General features: G+C 52.4%; 5 protein-coding genes across 6 annotated transcripts; 4 read left to right on the top strand and 1 right to left on the bottom strand.

Annotated features, from left to right (window-relative positions):
• Nucleotides 1-3,426: 3,426 nt before the first annotated feature.
• On the bottom strand, nucleotides 3,427-5,639 carry PV07_02893 (uncharacterized protein; the record flags this gene model as incomplete). The annotated part of the gene is made up of 7 exons (XM_016389542.1): nucleotides 3,427-3,713; nucleotides 3,773-4,281; nucleotides 4,328-4,664; nucleotides 4,716-4,938; nucleotides 4,998-5,046; nucleotides 5,101-5,377; nucleotides 5,477-5,639. The coding sequence occupies 7 exons, from the start codon at nucleotides 5,637-5,639 to the stop codon at nucleotides 3,616-3,618; spliced, it is 1,656 nt and encodes a 551-aa protein (XP_016251444.1). The 3' UTR covers nucleotides 3,427-3,615.
• A 262-nt stretch (nucleotides 5,640-5,901) lies between these two features.
• On the top strand, nucleotides 5,902-7,968 carry PV07_02894. 2 transcript variants are annotated; one of them, XM_016389543.1, is made up of 5 exons: nucleotides 5,902-6,309; nucleotides 6,369-6,616; nucleotides 6,665-7,468; nucleotides 7,527-7,570; nucleotides 7,619-7,968. In XM_016389543.1, the coding sequence occupies exons 1-5, from the start codon at nucleotides 6,129-6,131 to the stop codon at nucleotides 7,815-7,817; spliced, it is 1,476 nt and encodes a 491-aa protein (XP_016251445.1). In that variant the 5' UTR covers nucleotides 5,902-6,128; the 3' UTR covers nucleotides 7,818-7,968. The 2 variants fall into 2 exon arrangements, with proteins under 2 accessions (XP_016251445.1, XP_016251446.1); XM_016389544.1 differs by having other exon boundaries at nucleotides 5,902-6,616.
• Nucleotides 7,969-8,188: 220 nt separating this feature from the next.
• On the top strand, nucleotides 8,189-9,692 carry PV07_02895 (uncharacterized protein; the record flags this gene model as incomplete). The annotated part of the gene is made up of 2 exons (XM_016389545.1): nucleotides 8,189-8,222; nucleotides 8,275-9,692. 2 exons carry the CDS (start codon nucleotides 8,189-8,191, stop codon nucleotides 9,690-9,692), a joined length of 1,452 nt encoding a protein of 483 aa, XP_016251447.1.
• A 1,937-nt stretch (nucleotides 9,693-11,629) lies between these two features.
• PV07_02896 (uncharacterized protein) lies at nucleotides 11,630-12,070 on the top strand (the record flags this gene model as incomplete). The annotated part of the gene is made up of 1 exon (XM_016389546.1): nucleotides 11,630-12,070. One exon carries the CDS (start codon nucleotides 11,630-11,632, stop codon nucleotides 12,068-12,070), a length of 441 nt encoding a protein of 146 aa, XP_016251448.1.
• Nucleotides 12,071-12,700: 630 nt separating this feature from the next.
• Nucleotides 12,701-14,508, top strand: PV07_02897 (L-lactate dehydrogenase). Its single transcript, XM_016389547.1, has 4 exons — nucleotides 12,701-12,962; nucleotides 13,017-13,108; nucleotides 13,173-13,459; nucleotides 13,524-14,508. Exons 1-4 carry the CDS (start codon nucleotides 12,754-12,756, stop codon nucleotides 13,908-13,910), a joined length of 975 nt encoding a protein of 324 aa, XP_016251449.1. The 5' UTR covers nucleotides 12,701-12,753; the 3' UTR covers nucleotides 13,911-14,508.
• Nucleotides 14,509-19,419: the final 4,911 nt, after the last annotated feature.

Below are 19,419 nucleotides of genomic sequence, written 5' to 3' on the forward strand. Positions count from 1 at the left end.
AAAACCATTCCCATCGATGCCTGTCTACATGTGGGGCGATACAAAAGGCGAAAAGTACCGAGCATCGTATTTCAGTCGATACTCGTTCCCCTGTTGGGCGCAGCATGATTGGGCGAGTGTCAACCCTGCCACCAAGGGGTGGATAGTGCATGGGAGAAGGTACATTATACGCTCTCTACTAAGTTTCATAATACTGACTTGGATAGTGACGGCGTTCTTAACCCACAAGGCATACGATTTGGCTCCGCAGAGATCTACTCCATCACGGAAGCGGCTCCTTTCTTAAGCACGATCGCCACCACCCTTTGCGTTGGTCGAAAGAGGCATGGTCTTGACTTTGACGAGTCTGTGTTTCTTTTCGTCGTCATGCGTGCTGGCCACCCATTTACCAACCATTTGGAGCGACTACTGAAGGACACTATCCGCAAGTCCCTCAGCGCCAGGCACGTTCCACGGTTTGTGGTCGAAGTGAGGGAGATTCCGATGACTTCAAATGGAAAGAAGGTCGAGACTCTTGTCAAAGAGGTCATTTCTACCGGGAAGATGCCACGGACGATAAGTTCCACTGTGATCAATCCAGGGTGTCTGCAAGCATTCCAGCATTTCTACCATCTCGAACCACAAGAGCGCGCAAGGCTATAAGAGCGTGCCGAGACTATAGATTTTTCTTACGGCATCTTGAAATCTTCGGCTACGATGAATAGACACTGTCCTCTTTCTATCGCTTTGCTGTCTCGCGATAAACCACATGATTTAGTCGCGGCTATCTTTTGTGGCCAAGTCGATGGCGATATAGAGGCGGAAAGGCTTGCCATCGCAGCGAGGGGTAGCTTTGGTCAATCTATATTCAAATATCCTGCTCCTCTCCATGTAAATGTGCCCCAAATGGGTCTCTCATACTAGTCTCAACACTCGAGACCCAGGCGTTTGTAGGTTTTCTTGAAGTGGTTGGGAATTACCGGCAGGAATCTATTAGACAAACGTCCTTCGGCAGTATCTCCAGCTCTACACGATGCAACTCGCTACTTCTTCAGTTTTTACGTAGCACGGCGTAACTTCCGATTCTACCAGCGACGTACAGTTTGAAAAAGGAGACGACATCTCATAAGTTTTGATTCCAGCCAAGACATTTGAGGGCGAAACTTGAACAAATGTGTACCTCGTATTGTCTCGGCTCGTAATGCCGAAACCCCACACTGGGGAGGGGAGCTTGGAGGAGATAATGTCGGCTTCGGCACTTGAACGTCTTCTCTACATCAGCTTCGTGCTCCGAGACAAACGCGACACAGATGTCAGCGTCCACCAGGATCAAGAAAGCATGTGACATATGCCATCGAAGAAAGGTAGTAGATACACAACGCTAGAAGGTGTTTGGCTGCGTAAACTGATGACAGAATCATTCAGATCAAATGTGACTTCAGCTCGTGCCATCAACCATGTACCAATTGCAGATTGGCAGGCCTTCCATGCAAACCACATCAAAGAAAGCGTCCCCGATACTTATCAACAAGCCACACAAGCCCACAGAGCCAGGAAGATTCTACCGAGCGCCATGGCGATGAAGCATCAGCGCCAACACCGGGGCGGAATTTCCAGCCCTTTACTGTGGCACACAACCAAATCCAAATCCCATTCGACCGGTCTGAAACGCAGTGGGGGAGCGCGGATATCGGGGTAGCAGCAGAGAAACTGGCAGACAGATCTCACAGAGAAAGCATCGAATCGCCTGAATATGTGGCAACGACGGAAAGCCACGTGGGCAGAAGTGACTACATTGGGAGCGACGACATCAGGTTTCGCGAGGAAATGGCGCAGGTCCAGAGTGACACTTCGCGACTCTCCCAGACGGACTCTGAACTACTGCGACTGCAAAACGCATTCGAGTTACCGCGGAGGTCTGTACTCGCCAGTCTCATCGACAGCTACTTCAAGTATTGTTCTCCGTGGACTCCTGTCCTGGAGCCTCCGGAGGTGGAAGAACTCCAGGCCAATGGGACCTCGCCTCTCTTACTAAACGCCGTACTTCTGGCCGGTAGCAGGGTCGCATCGAGCGATATTCTATCGGCTTCCGCCGAGGATTTCTACCGGAAAGCGAGGTTGCTGTTCATCTTGGGTCACGAAAGAGACGCCCTTACCTCCATCATCGCTGTTACATTGCTTCAATGGTACAATCCGACAGGCCCAGAGCACATCTCAACTAGCACGAGTGGGTTTTGGGTGCGCATCTCGGCTGGATTGGCGTACCAAATCGGACTTCACAAGGAGCCCGCCACGCAAAAGGACAGGTCCCTGCGTCGCAGGCTATGGTGGTCAATTGTGGTAAGTGTTTGTCGCATCGATATGCCCTTGCCGCTTGTTGAACACTGGCAGTGTCGCGATGATGTTATATCTATAGGGACGGGGCGACCTAGGACAATCAACCTAGACGACAGTGACGTCCTCCCTCTAACCACTCACGATTTTCCGAGTACAGACACAAAAGCGCGCCTGTTCATGGCATTTTCTGGTATGATTCGTCTTCTCGCAGATCTAACCGAAAACATTCGGCGGAAGACTATGACCGAGAGAATACAGACCTCCTTAGAGAATGCCCTTTACCGCTGGATCAAAAGTTTGCCGGTGGAATTTCAACTCTTTCAAGGATCACCGAAAACGCTGGGACCCTACAATTTCGAAGGAAGGCAGCTCCTGATCCCCTATTTTGTGTTTCTGTTTATCTTGGCTCGACATTCGGCTTCGCGAAAGCAGTCCATCCGTATGTCATTCGTGGCGTCCTCTTTTGTGGCAGGAATATTCGAGGATCTCCTGAACAGAGGCGAGCTCTGTCACTGCGGGCCGGTATTTACCTTTTACGCTTTTGCAGCCGGTCTCGCCCAGGTCTTGGCCTTCCGGTACAGCTCTCTCGTTTCGACCGCCGAAGAATCATTGTCCATCATCCAATCATCCCTGACAGAGTTGAAGAAGAAATGGGGTTCCGCAGAGGGTGCCCTGGCCGCTTTGGCAGAGATGAAGAGGCTCACACTGCGGAGTTCAAGCCTGGGTGCTGTACCCGACTGTGATGTTGGAAGGCTGGCCCCCTTTGTTGAGGATTTTGGTCCCGAGCTCTGCAGGCAGTACCAGCTCTTGGAACAGCATGCTTCCGCGACGGAAGCTCTTCCTCCACTACCATCGCTGCACTCAAGCTCGGTCTCCATCAATCTGGTTGATGACTACCAACCATCGGATCCGCAAGATCTCGGGGCTGGGCAGAGCAACCCATTCTTCAGCGACTTGGATCCTTTTGGAAGCTGGATAGACGACTTGGAACTAGGTCTGATCACTCGTTGAAAATCTGGATTGACTTCGCGAGAGCAGTAGGTCAGGAAGAGATCTTGCTTCAGAGCAACCTATATGATGGCAGGTGGCCAGAGTTTTCTCTGGCCGCTCCCATATATGCGAGCTAATTGTCATTACACTCAATGCACAAGCATCAACCGAGGAGAGTGCTAAACTGCGAAGCCATTTCTCCTTCTAATGGAGATCGTTCCAAGCACGTTATGTAATTTTCGTTCCCAACCCCTTTAATGCCGTGTTTGCGGACAGCCACCACCAGCATCACTGAGGCACTTGTTTCTTTTAGTCCAACCTTGGGCCGTGGTATGACTTCCCAGCATATAGGATCCAATTAATGACAGCAAATAAGGCCATAACCCCGATTACAGCAGATGTATAGTCTGCGCCAAGTTAGTCCGCAATCTCGACTCGAAGCCTGCAAGTGTATGGTAAAACTCACTCATGTTTGAACCGCTCACGGGGATGACAACGGGGAAGTCGTAGAAGATCAGGACCACGATAGCGAACGCAATCGTGCAGAGGTTGACCGTCCAGCCGAACGGGCTGAATAGCTTGAATGGCCTGTTGATGGGTAGGTACATCGAAGACCGCCTTCGATACACCAACAGGGCTGCCGGGATGGCATACGTTGCTTGTTGTAGGATAAGGCCCGTCCCGATGAAGGCATTGAAGGCGGTCGAAGATCCCAAGAAGATGAAGCCGATGATAAAGACAATGGTATTGTTGGCCAGGAGCGCCCAAACCGGAACTTGCAGGGATGGGTGGACGTGGCCGATGAATCCGGACCAGATCAAAGCTTTATCTCGTGCGAGAGACCAGGTCAGGCGTGAGGCCGTTTGCTGAACGGCGATGAGGGCTACCGTGGCGGCTGTGAGGAGAATGGCCATGAAGATTGTGGCTGCGGTGCTGGATCGGGTCGCCTGTAGCCAGATCTCGTAGATGGGAAAACTATCCTGCATTAGCAATCGCCCTGTGCATGGCCGGGCATACTCACCCAGTAGGTGTGCTAAGCACGGCGTCAAAATCCGTAATGCAGTATGTCATCGACACCGCGAACATGAAGCTTGTGATGAAGCCAATGGTTAAAGTGCTGACGAGAGCCCTGGGCACGACCTTCTCGGCCTGCTTGCATTCTTCCGCCAGATGGATTGCGCCGTCAATCCCGGCGTACATGTAGTTAGGTGACACCAGGCCAGTCAGGAAACTGATACCAGCCGGCCAGCCACTTTCGTTTACGAAATTCGTCCAGACAAACTCGCTGCTCTGCTTCGTGGGTGCTCGGGCGAGGCAGGTAACGATGATCGTGACGAAGCCAGTCAGAGTGACAACGACTATCGCGGAGGTTAGCTAAGTACGTGTAGGCCGCAGAGACTGTTACTGACATGAGACGTCATTGACCCACATGGTCTTTTTCAGCGAGAAGATGTTGTGCATGCAAACCAGGAAGTTGACAGCCTGATAAAGGAGGAAATAATGCCAGGTTTGAGGCACGTAGTCAGGTTGGTAATGGATGACCATGGCCAGGATAACTTGCGGAACAATGATGGCGATGCCAGCCGTGGTGGCAATCCAAGCGTAGGCGTTGGTGATACCACATGCATAGCTCTGTCCGTACAGTCAGCAGGGGACATTTGCTGGGTTTGGCGAACCTGAAAACAGCATACCAAGAACCGGCTCGCCTTTGGGGGAGCTAAAATAGATGTCCAATGATACCTGGCAACAGGTTATGGTCCTCTTCGTCTTGAACAGGAAGGCGACATGACCTACTGTCCTCCAGCGGTCGGGTAGACCGAAGCAAGCTCTCCCATGGTCAATCCGCTGCACCCAACCATAATGAAACAGACGACAACCCCATAAATGAGCGTCACTGAGCCACCTTGAGCAATTGTCAAAGCCAAAGTCGCTGCCACTCCGGCCCAACTGTTGCAGATATTCCAACCGACACAGATGGTATCGAGAGGTCCGATGTCCCGCTGGGTCTCTTGCCGGAGACCCAAGGTGGAGAGCTCGACCGTTCGGAACGTCCCTTGATGTTGAGTCTCAACTGCCATGATACGAGCGCCATGTCAGTCATATATATATGATGGATTGCATAGAAGGAGCCACAGAGACATCACCGGCGAAAAGCAAGTTGTGTGCATACCCTGTTCAAGCTGGTTGAAAGGTTGGGTTCCATATGCCTGAGTCGCAGCCTTCATTTTCTCAACAGAGCTCATCTTGTCGGTCCTTTGTACTAGCAGTTGATCAGAGTCGCAGGATGCAGTGGGTGGGACAAGAGAGTTGACCAGGTCTACACCGAGAGTCATGACCTTCAGACGCTTTAATAGACATATGGACGAGGACTCGAATGCGATAATGGAGAGCAGCGGAATGGGCCCGTCGACCCACCCACCCTGCACCCCAGACTTGGCTGTCCAAAAGGGGAATGTTAAGTGAGTGGTCTAACCGTGTTAGACAAGCGTCTTGGTACATGCGCCGAGCTAAACTTTATTTCTCAGAAGGGGAAGCTCGGAGGAAAGTCCTCATGATTTGCCACCCAACCCAAACCAATAAAGGTCTCAGGACGATGATATGTTTATCAAAGGCCTGCATCTTGATCTGTTTATCATCGAAAAGCGTAACAGAGTCCCTTCTCTGTTGCCTAAAACGATGGAGCAGGGTTGTGGCGGAATTTCGCACGGTCGGCCTCAAAGCCTATTTATTTCCACGTTTCGACCTCCTTCACAAGGATAAAAAGTCTTTCTCCAGCTCTCAGAAACAGTCACCCGAGACGGTATCACAAACACGAAGCAAACATGCAAAGGTCACGAGAAGGTTGGCATTGGACTCCCGGCACCGGGCTCCAAGCCGGTATCCCTTCCATTGCAGTGATCGAGCCGTCACAGCTGATCCAGCATCCCAAAGACGTGTTTGATGTGATTGTTATTGGCGCAGGGTATACAGGCCTTACAGCGGCCAGAGATACGTCAACCAGCGGTCAGTTTCCCTGAGCTGACAGGTTGCATTGGTCTTTACTTCGGCTGACCACAAACCAGGCTTGAAGACGCTGCTGTTAGAGGGACGAGACAGAATCGGTGGCCGAACCTGGTCATCCGAGATTGACGGGTACCCCTATGAAATGGGAGGCACATGGGTTCACTGGTTTCAGCCACATGTGTATCGTGAACTGTCGAGATATGGCATGAAAGACCAACTCGTGCACTCCACCGACTACAGCAAGAAGCACAACTTCTTCACCTTCAAGACAGCATCTGGTGACAGGAACATGAGTCACGAGGAAGAGGTTAGTTAGCACAGTTGTTATTCTTGCTTGATGGCTGACCAGATTCAGGACTCTCTTTTCGCTCGGGCCGTTGAGAAGTTCGTCAACGTCGACGGTAACCTTGGTAGGACCGTGATGCCATTCCCATTCAACGCATACTGGAATAAAGACGTGTTGAAATATGCAAACCTGTCCGTCGCAGAGAGAATCGCCCAAATCAGCCACGATCTCTCCAGCGACGAGAGGCACGCTGTAGAAGCCTTTGTGCTCCTTTGCAGTGGCGGAACGACGGAAAACTCGGCATTTCTTGACTTTCTCCGCTGGTGGGCTGCTGCCAATTACGACTACAAAACGCTTCTGGACACCATCATTGTCTTCAAGCTGAAATGCGGCCAATCCGGCTTTGCGAAACGCTTCTTTGAAGAGGCTCTGGCGAGCGGCAACCTCTCATACTCCTTCAATACGCCGGTTGCCCGTATCGACTCATCAAAAGGGCTGGTGGAAATCCGGACCAAGGACGGTCAAATTTTCTTGGCCAAAAAGCTCATTTGCACGGCCCCACTGAATGTACTCGAGCAGATCGAGTTCAATCCACCCTTGGATCAAGCGAAGCGCGAGGCTGCCGCCTTAAAGCATGTCAATCAGTGTGTCAAGGTCCACGCGGATGTCAAAGACCCAGAAATGAGGTCTTGGAGCGGCGTCACCTACCCCCACAACAAACTCGTTATCGGAGTGGCAGATGGAACAACTCCCGCAGGAAAAACTCATTGTGTCTTTTTTGGATGTGATGCAAACCACATGCATGCAGATGAGGACATCAACCAGACTCTGGGGGCCATAAAAGAGTTTGGCCCCATGGAAATTGACCGTCTGGTGAGTGCGAAGCATTGCAGAATCTGAGACCAACCTGGCTGACAAAATTGCACTTCAGGTATTTCACAACTGGTCCAAGGATGAATTTGCCAAAGGAGCCTGGTAAGGAGACTGCTCTTCAAGTTACACCACATTTCTAACGGTGTCCAGGGTGTGGTACAGACCGGGTATGGAGGTGCAATACCTTGAGGCTCTCAGGAAGCGGCAAGGACCCGTACTGTTTGCTAACTCGGATTGGGCTGCTGGAGGATGGAGGAGTTTTATCGATGGTGCCATTCAATCGGGAACTGAGGCAGCCTTGACGGTCCGACAGGAGCTGCGACCGGGTTCGAGAACAAGCCGGCTATGACAGATGACAACTGGATAGTCTGAAATCTTCGATGCCGTAGAAATGACATATTTGTATCTCTATATAGCTTTCGATATTGCCCCCTTTCGCGTCACAATGCAAGCCATGTCTTCGCGGACGAGAGGTATAAGGCTGAGTAGGTTGACTCGCTGAGTGTGGCGTACCATGTAATTGAGGCGCAGCCAAGAAAATCTCGGCCAAGACATCGGCGGCTGGTGGCGTGGGCCTCGATCAACACCTCAGACCATCTAGATTCCTTGCCATCAAACGTTCTCCTCGATTCCATCGCAGTACCCTGGCCTCCCATCAGTCTCGCCGCATAAAGCCCTGCCTCGACATGCCTCTCAATCAAGGCACTGCGATGCCACTTGATGTGCACAGATAAAATGCCGAAGGAGCTGACCGGTGAGTTCGCCACGTTTGCCCAACGCGACATCCGCGCTGAGGGAGTAAGTAGGATGCCACAATTGCTCGCAGCGACGTATCAAGTGCGATCAATCCCGTCCAAAATGCAACAAGTGCTTGCGCAAGGGCCTGGACTGTCCCGGCTACGGAATCCGATATAGGTTTAATGATGGGATAGCTTCCCGTGGTAGATTTGCAGGGCGCACAATCCCCATCGACCCGACCGCAAATATTCAAAGACGACCCGAGCAAACAACAGCCCCCGTTCTACTGTGGCCAGATGGCACGACCACTTCGACTGCCGATCGACTCAGCCCCGTGTCGGTATCCCACGACTTCGAGGACATCGAACTGCTCTCAGGCGGAGACAATAGCTTGGCAACGTTCCAACATGATACTACACACGGAGCCGAGCCTCTTCCATTCGCGGGGGCATTTGCAGGGCACTCGTCAGATTTATCGCTCGAACCCATAGTCTGCGCCTCGTGTGACTCGATCCATCAAGATGGAGCCTGCCACGATGAGATTCCAACATCCCTCCAGCTCATCGGTCCGCAATATCGAGAATTATTTGCGCACTTTTCTTCAACGATTGCACCGGTGATGGTGGTCCTGGACGGCAAATTCAATGGTTACCGTGATCTCATTCTTCCACTTGCATTTGAAGATCCGCTGGTCAGATCTGCAGTGTGCGTCGTCGCCATGCACCACCTCGCGCATCAACGGCCAGGTTTGCAGTCTCGTGCTGAAGCCGGATTCCAATCCATCATTTCTGAGCTTCGCTTGCGCACATCCACTCAAGCCGATCTAGTCGACATCTCCGCTTGGACCACGATAATCATCCTATTGACCGGCGAAACGATCACCGGCGGTACCAATCTCCCCTACTTGTTCAAGATCCTTCAACACCTCGCCGATGCAAACACGAGAGACGGCCGAGACAGCGTGATGCACTCATTTCTGACGGAACAGACTCGCATGATGACGCTGTTTGCCCAACCTCTCCTAGGAGAGAGCTCCGGCGCTTTGACTCTGACCACCCGACCTGCCGCGTACTTTGACTTCATTTCCAACGCAGCCATTTTCCACCCTATGCTTGCGCCTCAGATCGGAATGTATAAGTCCGCCATCCATATGGCCTGCAACCTATACTTGAAACGTGTCACAAGCGGCCCACCTCACGATGAGACTATCGCGGATCTCGAACGCCTCAAACGCTTGTGTGAACGAATCCCTCCGGCTACTCCGGGGCATCATACGCTCGTGTGGGTGTATTTTATTGCTGCAGCGGAAAGCTCGACACTGGAACATCGCGAGTTCTTCACAATGCGACTGCAAGAGGTATTCTCGCGCACTAGATTCCACAACATTCCGACTGCGCTGGCAGCCTTGCAGGAGTTTTGGAAGGTCCAATCGGAGAGAAGGTGGACCGAGGTTCTCCCAGAGGTCATGCCTGTCTTTATCATTTGACAAGGTCCTGCGTTGAGCTCCGCCTTGGATTCCAAGGTGGATTGCCTGGCCTGATGAACGGTCAATTCATACCATGCAAGGATAAGTAAGGCAACAAAGAATGGATGCTTCAGGAATGGCACAACGTTTTGCCCACTTTTTTCAGCGCGCCGGCCTATTCCGAGACTTGCGAGAATACAGCAAGGCGAAATGTTGCTCTTCCTCCAATGGCAAGACATCTATTGCCCGGAAATCCAAGGTTTCCTTGGCAGATCCATCTCTCCCCAAACATCTCCGCCCACCTCCCCGCTCTCTTCCGGCGGTTGAAAAGAAGTCCTGGGAATCAGATCTTACTGGCCGATGGCGAAATGGTGAGTTTGGTCGCCATGCGAGCACCAGGGCCGTTCGCATTGGCCAGGTTCCTGAGATGGCATCGGCCGACATGAATCGCCGTCGGGAATCGCTGCCTCTCTGAACTGCACGCGCCTGATCACATGGATTCAAGCATATGGTGAGCCACATCAGAAGGTATGGCTCGAAGCTAAGTTGACTATCCATGGGCAGTGCAGTCGCAAAAACCACACTTTCCGAGGTCTTTCTGCTTCACAGCCGGCAAGTCCGCGAGTTCGACCCCTGACTCTTCGCAAGCAAGTCGCACCGAACTGCAGACTTGATCAGGATGTGCTTCCTTTTGTTGGAGGCTTTGGTCCGCGGAGCCCAGAAGAGAGAACATCCACGCCTCGTCTTCAGGTCCGCGGCTGATCTCATGCAAGGAGACAACAACTTCGACAAAATCCAGAAAGCCTTTCTGCATCTTGCAGCCACTTCAGCATCGGAATAATGCAGTTTCCTTACAAGATCGATGACCCGTATCTCTGAAGATCTTGCTACATAGTTCCGACAAGTTCGCCCTCGAAATCTGCGCAGTGTCCAGGCAAGAGTTCGACATACATGGCTCGCGAATTCGGATTTGTCTATGGTTGGAAGGAATCTAGCGATGATTCATCATGCAGACAGCACGGGTGACTCGGTTGTTACCTTCGACAGACTGACAGTTGAAGCCCTATGCATCAACCGTGCAGGCCCATGAGACGATGTCTATAACGTGCACATTTTCCTTCAGGGCCTGCAGAGATTTTCTGTCCGCGGAAGAGATGGCTTGTGGCTGGCCCGGATTTCTGTTCGATTTGGCTACCGAATGCTCCAGGGTCTGTCGCACGGCTATGGAAATGCAGCACTGTAGCTCTACCCGAAACCCCGGCCACCCCTTCCAGATGGAGGAACATTGGCAGTCCACCCACACCCAGGCAAACCCGTCTGATACATGAACCTTATTGATTGTCAGATGGCTTGGAGCACGGTTTACAATGCAAGCTGTCGGCACACGTACTTGAGGGGGCGTAAGCGAAAAGAAACTTTCCGAGAGTCCCTCGCCTCCAAGTCGCTCTTCAGCTGCCCCAAGTAACCTTTTGCAAACCCCTCGACCAACCCTCATCCCGCACAGCTCGTTTGGATCACACCCTCTCGGATGTCCCGAGCAAGGTCACAGCCTTCAAGTCATGCCACTGGTGTTTTCTCATGGCTTAGCCGGGCTAGAACTGCTCTATGTAGCTTCCCCAACTGACTTCGTTCGGCTTCAGCTGAAGGTAAAGGAAAGGACTGGGAGATAAAACCAGTCGATGAGCCTCGCTTTTCAATTAACCACCTGGACTTTGTAACGAATTCTCTACCCTTTCCACCCGCAACTGGTGCTCGGAATCCTAATACATCTACGCTTCACCCTACACCCCCGACTCCCAGCCAAGTATACGAAAATTCCTGCCACCAACATCCGTGGTAGCGCTTCTTCGAGTGAGGGTCTCGAACTCCCTGAGCAAAGATCCCATTTTCGTCCTCTGCCAGAGCATTCATCAAGTTGAAGGCATTAGGATATTTCCAATAGGGTTCATTTGGCAGAAATGTTCAGACGTCGCCCGCTTCTAGGTGCAGCAGTAGTCTATGGGGCATCGAGGGCTGGAGCACGGCGTGGCATGCAGGCCGAGGCGGAACGTCAGCAGGCCATGGAATACGAGTTCCAGAGGCGGCAGGCAGCCCAGGACGCCCAGCGAAGGGAGGACGAGCAGAGACGCGCGGAGGAGGACAAGAGGCGGGAGAAGGAACTGCAGAACGAGAAAGAACGGATGAGGCTGGAGGTCGAGCTCGAAGAAAGAGAAAAGGCCCGGGCCAAAGCTGAGCAACAATACCCCCAGCAACAACCACAACAACAAGGAGGAGGTGGTCCGCCCACATACGCTGGAGTCGACGTCCTGTTCTGCTCCACCTGCGGCACCCAGTGCAAGGTCGGTGACAAGTTCTGCAATGGATGTGGAACGAAGCTGCCACCCATCAAGCAAATGTAAATGTGGAAGTGTTTGTGATAAATTCACGTCTCCTGCCTTGGCTGTCACGAAGGAATCAAGATGGGAGCTGGGCGCAAGGACCAATATTGAGAGCAAAAGCCTTCCACACACTCCAGAAGAGAAGTGCCCAGTAGTGATGGTTTTGTGGAAGGAGGAAAACGTAGCTGGCTCGTGGTTGAAAGGGAGTCTAGAGACTCCAAGGGTCGACGCAGGCTTTCCCATCTCTTATCAATGCTCGAAAATCTAGGGTTTGCGTGTATTTCGAATTGTTATGCGTCGACCTGTTTGTTCCTGAGATCCAAGGGATCTAACGTACCGTGTTTGAGACCAATGAGTAGGGTAATAGGAATCACCAAGCACTGCGCTGGCCAAAAACGTGCACGTGGCCGCTATCTTACAAAGGAGTCGATTACCCCTCGTTGCACATGCTACAATCAGTGGTAGGATCTCGATTGGTTGGACGCCATAAGTCCATCCAGAGTGACCAAGCCCAAACGACGACATCATCCCACTTCCACCGCGCCAATTCGTCTCCGCCACTCAAATGATCCTCAAATTGCCCCATATAGAGTGGCAGCCTTGAGTCCCTTCCTCTTCCAGCGTCATCTTCATTTGCTTCTCCCTTTCGCTGTTTGGGAACAATCCTCATCCGCGAGCTGACTCTTGATCAAAACACGCCCGACATGGAACCCACCCCCATGGACCCCGAAGTGGCGACCGACCGATCGCGGATTGCAATCCTCGGCGCGGGGAGCGTGGGCTCCGCAATAGCACTCTGCCTGATCCTGAATCCCGTCGCAAGCGAGATTCTGCTGGTGGACCCCAACACCAAGCAACGAGACGCACAGGTCAAAGACCTCGAGGATACCACCACTTACCACGGTGCCGTTGGGTGTGTTATTACTGATGATGCGCGGGGCTCGACGGCCGACTGATCTCCCTGTAGTGGCGGCGGCGTGAGGATTCGGTCCGCAACCCACAAGGAGGCGGGACAATGCGATATCGTCGTCATCAGCGCCGGTGCGAAACAGAGACATGGTGAGTTCGCCCACTGGCCTATACGGCCGCGCGGAGACGTCTCACTGAATGCGATCCTTTCCAGGCGAATCAAGGACCGATCTGCTCGGTCGGAACCTGGCCATTCTCAAGTCTGCGACGGACGACATGAAGCCGTTCCGCGAGGACACGGTCATTCTGCTCGTGGCAAATCCCGTGGACATATTGACCTACTTCTGCCAGAAGTTCTCCGGGCTCCCGCAAGGCCAGATCATCGGGAGCGGGACCTTCCTCGACAGCGCCCGGCTGAGGGGCATCTTGGCCGCCAAGCTCGGCGTCGACGCTGGCAGTGTCGACGCTTACGTGCTCGGTGAACATGGAGAATCGCAGATGGTAAGGAACATCAAAGGGGGGCAAACGAACGGGTCGGGTTCGACCAGCTGACGATACACCACAGGTTGCTTGGTCTTGCGTTACTATCGGTGCCGTGCCGTTGGACCAATGTCTTCTGCCAGGCACGTCGATTGACCGCAAAGCCGTCGCGACGGAGACGAAAGACAAAGCGGCAAAGATCATCGAGGCCAAAGGGGCTACCGCCTACGGGATCGGCGCCTTGAGTGCGGCCATCTGCAAGTCGATTCTATTCGACCAGCGAAACGTCCGTCCGATTTCTCACTGGGTCGACGACCTGGGATGCTGCTTGAGCCTGCCGGTGGTCCTCGGACGACGCGGGATCGTCAGATCCCTCAAGATCCCACTGAATCGAGAGGAGGAGGGTCTCTTGCTCAAGAGCGCCGACACCCTGAGAAAGCTGATTCAAGAAGCAGAGCAGACGCAGAAGTAGGGCAAAGTCGGAAGATATGTCGGGATATTGTTTCTTTTTCACGGCGGCGCTTATGGCGCTTTTGATTACCCCAGTGGTCAAAGATTCAACGAGACCCCTTTCACTCCATCCGTGCTCATTTTCCTTTGTCTTCGCGGTAATCTGCGCTTGATGCCCCGCCAGCATCGAGAAAGTCTCGACACCTTCAAAACTCCAACGGGAGGCGGCTCCGACATGACCGTCTCGGTCGAGGTGTTGACGGAACCCCGAAAGGGGCAGGCTGTTCCGTTGCAGGTGGGTTGGTCTTGGATTGACAGCATTTCCCGCAAAGTGTACAGGGACTCGACGTCGTCGTCGTAGTTGTCCATCGGGCTTTGTTGACGGGCTGTATGCTGGGAAGCCTCGGGCGGGATGTCGCGGTCACTGGTGCGCTGATGGTGGTTTGATTCGCCGCTCGAGGTCATACTGAGGGATCGTAGCCGGCCGACTTCAATAGGTGGATGACTGCTCGCTCAGGACAGTCGGTTGTGTCGCCTCCTGGTTCCTAAGTACTTTCTTGACTGTCAATATATCTTTGAGTCAATTTCAAGCAGATTGCCAAGTCATAACTGCAATCCTTTATACTCGTCAGCTTCTCCCCTGGGTACCCAAGTCGGTTAGCCACATGTTTGTTTCGTTGTAACCTAGCCCACCGAGAGATACGCAAGGCAAATATCTGCGCCAATATATTTAGAGTTGTTGGTGTATACCCATAGCATTCTGGCCCTCATCACATCCACCCGCAGCTGTGGTACGTGGAGTACCACATTGGTAGATTGAAGAATACCCCAACTTTAACTCGGACGCGTTGTACTCGCAAGAACAGTCGAAACTCTATTCTGTCGTTTCTTGCAGCTTCAATCCTTGCCACCGCCTCTTTGTCCTTGTCACCGCATCCATTCAGCTGGAACCTGACGCCCTGTCAGGCAATCCAGCTCAGGATTCTCTCGGAGCTGGCGGCGAGGAGAAAAGAAGAGGGAAGACGGAGTGAAGAGCACCGTATGGATCGCACCGTATTTGTCAGGAGCTATGTATTGCTATGTGCGGGCTCTTGAGACTTGTCACAGTTAGATAGATATCCTAATCCTCCGATGGCAACTATTGCTTGCTCTGTCAGAGAGATGTGGTCATTTGCATGAAGCATCTGGCACCTTCCCAGTGCTCGCCTAGTCAAAAGAAATCTGACACTCATTGTACCATTCGAGGACTTGCTCAAAGTTTCTGCATCTGTCGTTGGCGTAAAAGTCAGATATTTGTCCTGCCTTGGGAAACTCATGCGTTGAGACACTGAAAGTTATTAGGTGTTCAGGTCGCTGGTGCATTGGAGACTGATGCGGAACATGTCGATACAATGGTCTGTACGTGCCCTTAGCGCCGCTCTTTGGTGGGATCTCCACCTTGTCTTACCAAGGTGCTCCCGAATCATGTGAGGTGTTGTTTTGAACATGGTCCCTTTATCGGCGTAGTATTCGAAATAGGTCGCCCTCCGCAGAAGATTCCGGTCCATTTGTTACAAAATCTGCTATTGGCAAGCCAACAACGAGCACGCTCACCATACAATGGAATTGATGGAATACTTCTAGGCTGACAGCATATGGGCCGCCTTTCTCCTCTGGGTATTTGACTGTAGACTGTAAGGCATTCCCGACTTTGACAATGAAGCCCAAGACAACATAGGCGCACACTAGACTCGATCTGAACCCTGCTTGAATTTTCTGTTTCGTACCCTCCTCCGGATACAAGAATGGAGTGAATTGATCGTCCAAAGGAAATGGTAGGTCCAGGAGGAACTCGTCCGGCTTCATCCTCGTGTCGTGATCATCGGTCAAGAAGGGTCCAGAAACTCGACGTAGACGTACACACGGCACGCAGTCTGCGATACAAGCCCCGATTTCCCCTCTCCCGTCCTCCTGGTGCTGATAAAATGAAGGTGCCGCACGGTCAGCCCATCTCAACTTCCTTCGCTTTTACAGTCCAATTGGCAGATGCACATTATTGCCTCGCACAGCCACTCGTTGGAGTGTCCGCGGATCTATCACAAGCAAGTCGATAAAAAGCGACTGGACCAAGGCCGAAGACAATGTTCTAGACTCATTGAAGGCGAAGAGATAATGCAACGTGACTTGCGGATAATAGGGTAAATGTCAGCTGAGGCTCCATGCGAGGAGACTACGCAATCGGTGGAGCAACCCCAGAGGTCGCATGGGCCCTTGGCAATCCGGGGTATTCTTGGCGCTTGGAGTCTTGTCGATTGGCTGAGGTTACGCGAACGAGGCTGAGACTATGCCACTCACCTCGCTGGGTGGACGTGTTAAACCGCACGTTGGCTGCGCATTTCGCCTTTCAAGGAACTTCACAACAACTCAACTGTATTTGCGTATATTCAATAGCTGGGAAGTTATGCTATAAGGTTCGCAATCTTCATGCGAGCTCCACAACGACTCGTCAACCCCCCTTGCGAATGGCACGACAATGACTTGGCACTTCCAACATGAACGATATACAAACCATTGCATATCGAGAGCTGGGGGTTTGAAAGAAATCAAGCATATAAGGAGAGACGTCCTCCTCCATTTCAAGCACCATCTCTCATCTACTTTTACAGACAACGGCACAAGATCATCATCCAGTCCCTCCCACCACCAACCTCTTCCACCAAAACGACCTTTCCGCAGACTCAAGCTCCATTCCAGAATGAAGACCGAAATCTTCCTCTCCGCCCTTGCTGGCATTCTTTTCTCTCAAACACTCGCCGCCCCGTTGGCTCCAGCTCAACTTGCTGGCGAGGCTCAAGAGCAAGACCTCTCGTCCTCCAATGATGCTACTCCCGTCGCCAAAGCACTCGGCACAACTCCATTTGCGGCCGCCGCCGCTAAGCGTGCAACTGACGGCGATGCGGTTTACAATTTGCCCTTCTACACGTCATCTACCGGGAGCATGGCCGGAAATACTGTTTACAGACGCGAAGACGCCCTTACGCCACTTGCTGTTGCGAGTGCACCGGCTCCTGCGGAACTGGACGCAAGTTACATCTTCAAACGTGATGACGGTCGCCTGCCAACCAGAATTGCCAGTGAAGAAGCCGGCGATCTGGCCATCAATTACATCTCCAAACGCGGGGGCGAAGGCGATGCTCTGTCGCCACCTACATTCGCACATGCGTCTGCGCGGTCTGCCGATGGAAGCGGTGGCGGCCCTACTGCCAAGAACATGATCAAGCGGGATGGTCGACAGGCTGTCAATCCAAGGGGCGATGACATGGGCAGCGCGGGAATCTACGCCGTTTACGGGGCCGAAGCGGACGACGAATCCCACGATGTCGCTTCTCCCGTGAAGAGAGGGGCTGCCGCTGCCGGTGTTACAACTGCCCACGATCCCGTCTCTCCGTTTCCGGTTTTCGCGACCTAAGCACGGACGTTCGCGATATCAGGCGCAAAGCATCACTCACAAAGCTTTATACTGCGGATACGTCCGTCCTTGTCGGCACGGCATACTCAGGGGGCGGGCATGAAAGCCGTGGTTTTCGATTTTGAGAAACGACTGTTGATTACAGTCAGTAGCACGAGACGCGTATGGACAGTGACGGAGAGGCACTGTCGCTCAGAATTATATCCATTGCAGTGTTCCAGTAAGCGCTGCAGAATAGGACACAGGGAATACAAACGCTCGTTGAAATTTGAAGCTCGCTGAATACCAAGTGTATTCAAATAAATTTCTTACCTGTATTTCCCCAAACCCCACTGCATAGCACTCTAAACAGCGGTTATCCGTTGATATGCCAGAGGAAGAGCTCTATAAAGAGCAGTCTTCGTTGATGGACAGCTAGTGACAGATCAAGCCAACTTCGTGCGGTGAGCCAGTCGAAGGCGATGCACTTCGCAGCCCGTCTTCTGGTCGATATGCCGAATAATTCCATCGTACGTGCGTATGTTGAGAGACCTTGCAGTCAAAGGTGGTGCTGGACGCTGCCTGCTTGGAACTTGGTGAACGGAGAATATCAATCTTGTTTATCGTTTTATCCAAATCAACACCGAATCAGAGCCCACGCCTCGACGTCGGGCATTCGCTCTACGTACCTTGCTGGTCATCGTCGACCCGAGACTTTATGTGCATCTGAGCAGATCTGGGCGAGGAGGGGAAGAGGTTGACGATAGACGCACTCTATTCCCAAGTGCTAACACCTGGAGATATTCCAAAGTCTGAAAGCTCTGGACCAGCTCCACACTGTGGCGGCTCAGGTTGAAAGAGTAGTTGATGTTTCGCCGCCACATTATCGTCACGAGGAGGAGGGGCTGGATTCCTGGGCGAACGAAGATGAACTCCCGGAACATCTCCAGGGTCGGCATCTGGAGGGTGATTAATGCCACCGTCCTTCAATCACCCACAGAAGATCGAGCACTCCACAACGCATATTGTGAATTTGATCGGAGCCACGGATACGGATACTGCGAAAGCGATTTTCCAATACTGGCTCGATTTGGTCCATCCGGAGTACGACCTCCAGCCAAGCCTACAGTTCTATCTTAGAGGCTTTTCTGAGACGGGAAAATCTGGACTCTGGGCCCAATTCAAGAAGACAGTGGAAGCATACTCTGGTTTAGCCAGGACTCTCTGTCAGCGGCATGCAGACTACTACTTTTGGTCCTGGACACATGCCTAATTACTTGAATGCATCCGCCCTGCCTGTGGCGTGTCCCGTGCGCTGCCACTTGACATACATCGACTGGCCCGAAAGGTTTCATCAGTTTATCGCCGAACAGATGGAAGAATAGACGCGGCAGCAAGCTGCAGTTCAAACCCTTGCTGCGAATACCATCCACGTCCAAAGAGGGGGCAACGGAGTAGATTCGCACAACACCAGCACCACTTCCTGATCTGGCGGCCTGCCAGGTCGCCAGTCAGGTTCCACCCGTTTCTCAGCAGCAATGTTGACCCCAAAAACAAGGTGAAGCCAACATGATCTCAGATGTTACAGACGGGATCCAGGTTCTCAGCTGGCGCGTGTAAGTGCGAGTAACTGGAAGAGAATTCTTTGGCTAGTGCTCAGAACAGTTCCTTGTACCATCGAAAACCTGACCCAATCCAATGTATCGAGCAGAGCCCGAGCTTGGTCCATCTCCTTCTCCAACTTCATTCCCTGAGCACACGAGATTTTTCAGTACGGTCATAATGAGATGAAGACGGAAAGAGCTTGAAAAGAGGTGACATCATTCTTGATCCATCTGCGCATGTTCGTCTGTTTCGCTATGTGGACTTAGATTGAGCACGCACAGATGAGGGAGCAGCAGATTCATCGACCAATGCTAATCTCCATAGAGATCTTTGGCTGGCATGTTAGTTGAAAAGCGCAGTTAGAATAACCCTGACCCTGACCCTAAGGGGATCTTGGGTTGGGACAGGACGAGATCTATAAAAGTGTCGAGGGGGCAGGGGATAAGAAGCAATAGCTTTTAGGGCCTGGCACTGAGAGCCACGATGAATGCCCAGCGTT

Source organism: Cladophialophora immunda (assembly GCF_000835495.1).
Source record: "Cladophialophora immunda strain CBS 83496 unplaced genomic scaffold supercont1.2, whole genome shotgun sequence".
Lineage (NCBI taxonomy): Eukaryota > Fungi > Ascomycota > Eurotiomycetes > Chaetothyriales > Herpotrichiellaceae > Cladophialophora > Cladophialophora immunda.

Coding starts and splice junctions, on each gene's coding strand:
- PV07_02894 (XM_016389543.1), top strand. CDS start 6,129: ATGCAAAGGTCACGAGAAGGTTGGCATTGGACTCCCGGCACCGGGCTC. Junction 6,310..6,368: donor CAGAGATACGTCAACCAGCG/GTCAGTTTCCCT, acceptor ACCACAAACCAG/GCTTGAAGACGCTGCTGTTA. Junction 7,469..7,526: donor CCATGGAAATTGACCGTCTG/GTGAGTGCGAAG, acceptor ATTGCACTTCAG/GTATTTCACAACTGGTCCAA.
- PV07_02897 (XM_016389547.1), top strand. CDS start 12,754: ATGGAACCCACCCCCATGGACCCCGAAGTGGCGACCGACCGATCGCGG. Junction 12,963..13,016: donor ACTTACCACGGTGCCGTTGG/GTGTGTTATTAC, acceptor ATCTCCCTGTAG/TGGCGGCGGCGTGAGGATTC. Junction 13,109..13,172: donor CGGTGCGAAACAGAGACATG/GTGAGTTCGCCC, acceptor GATCCTTTCCAG/GCGAATCAAGGACCGATCTG.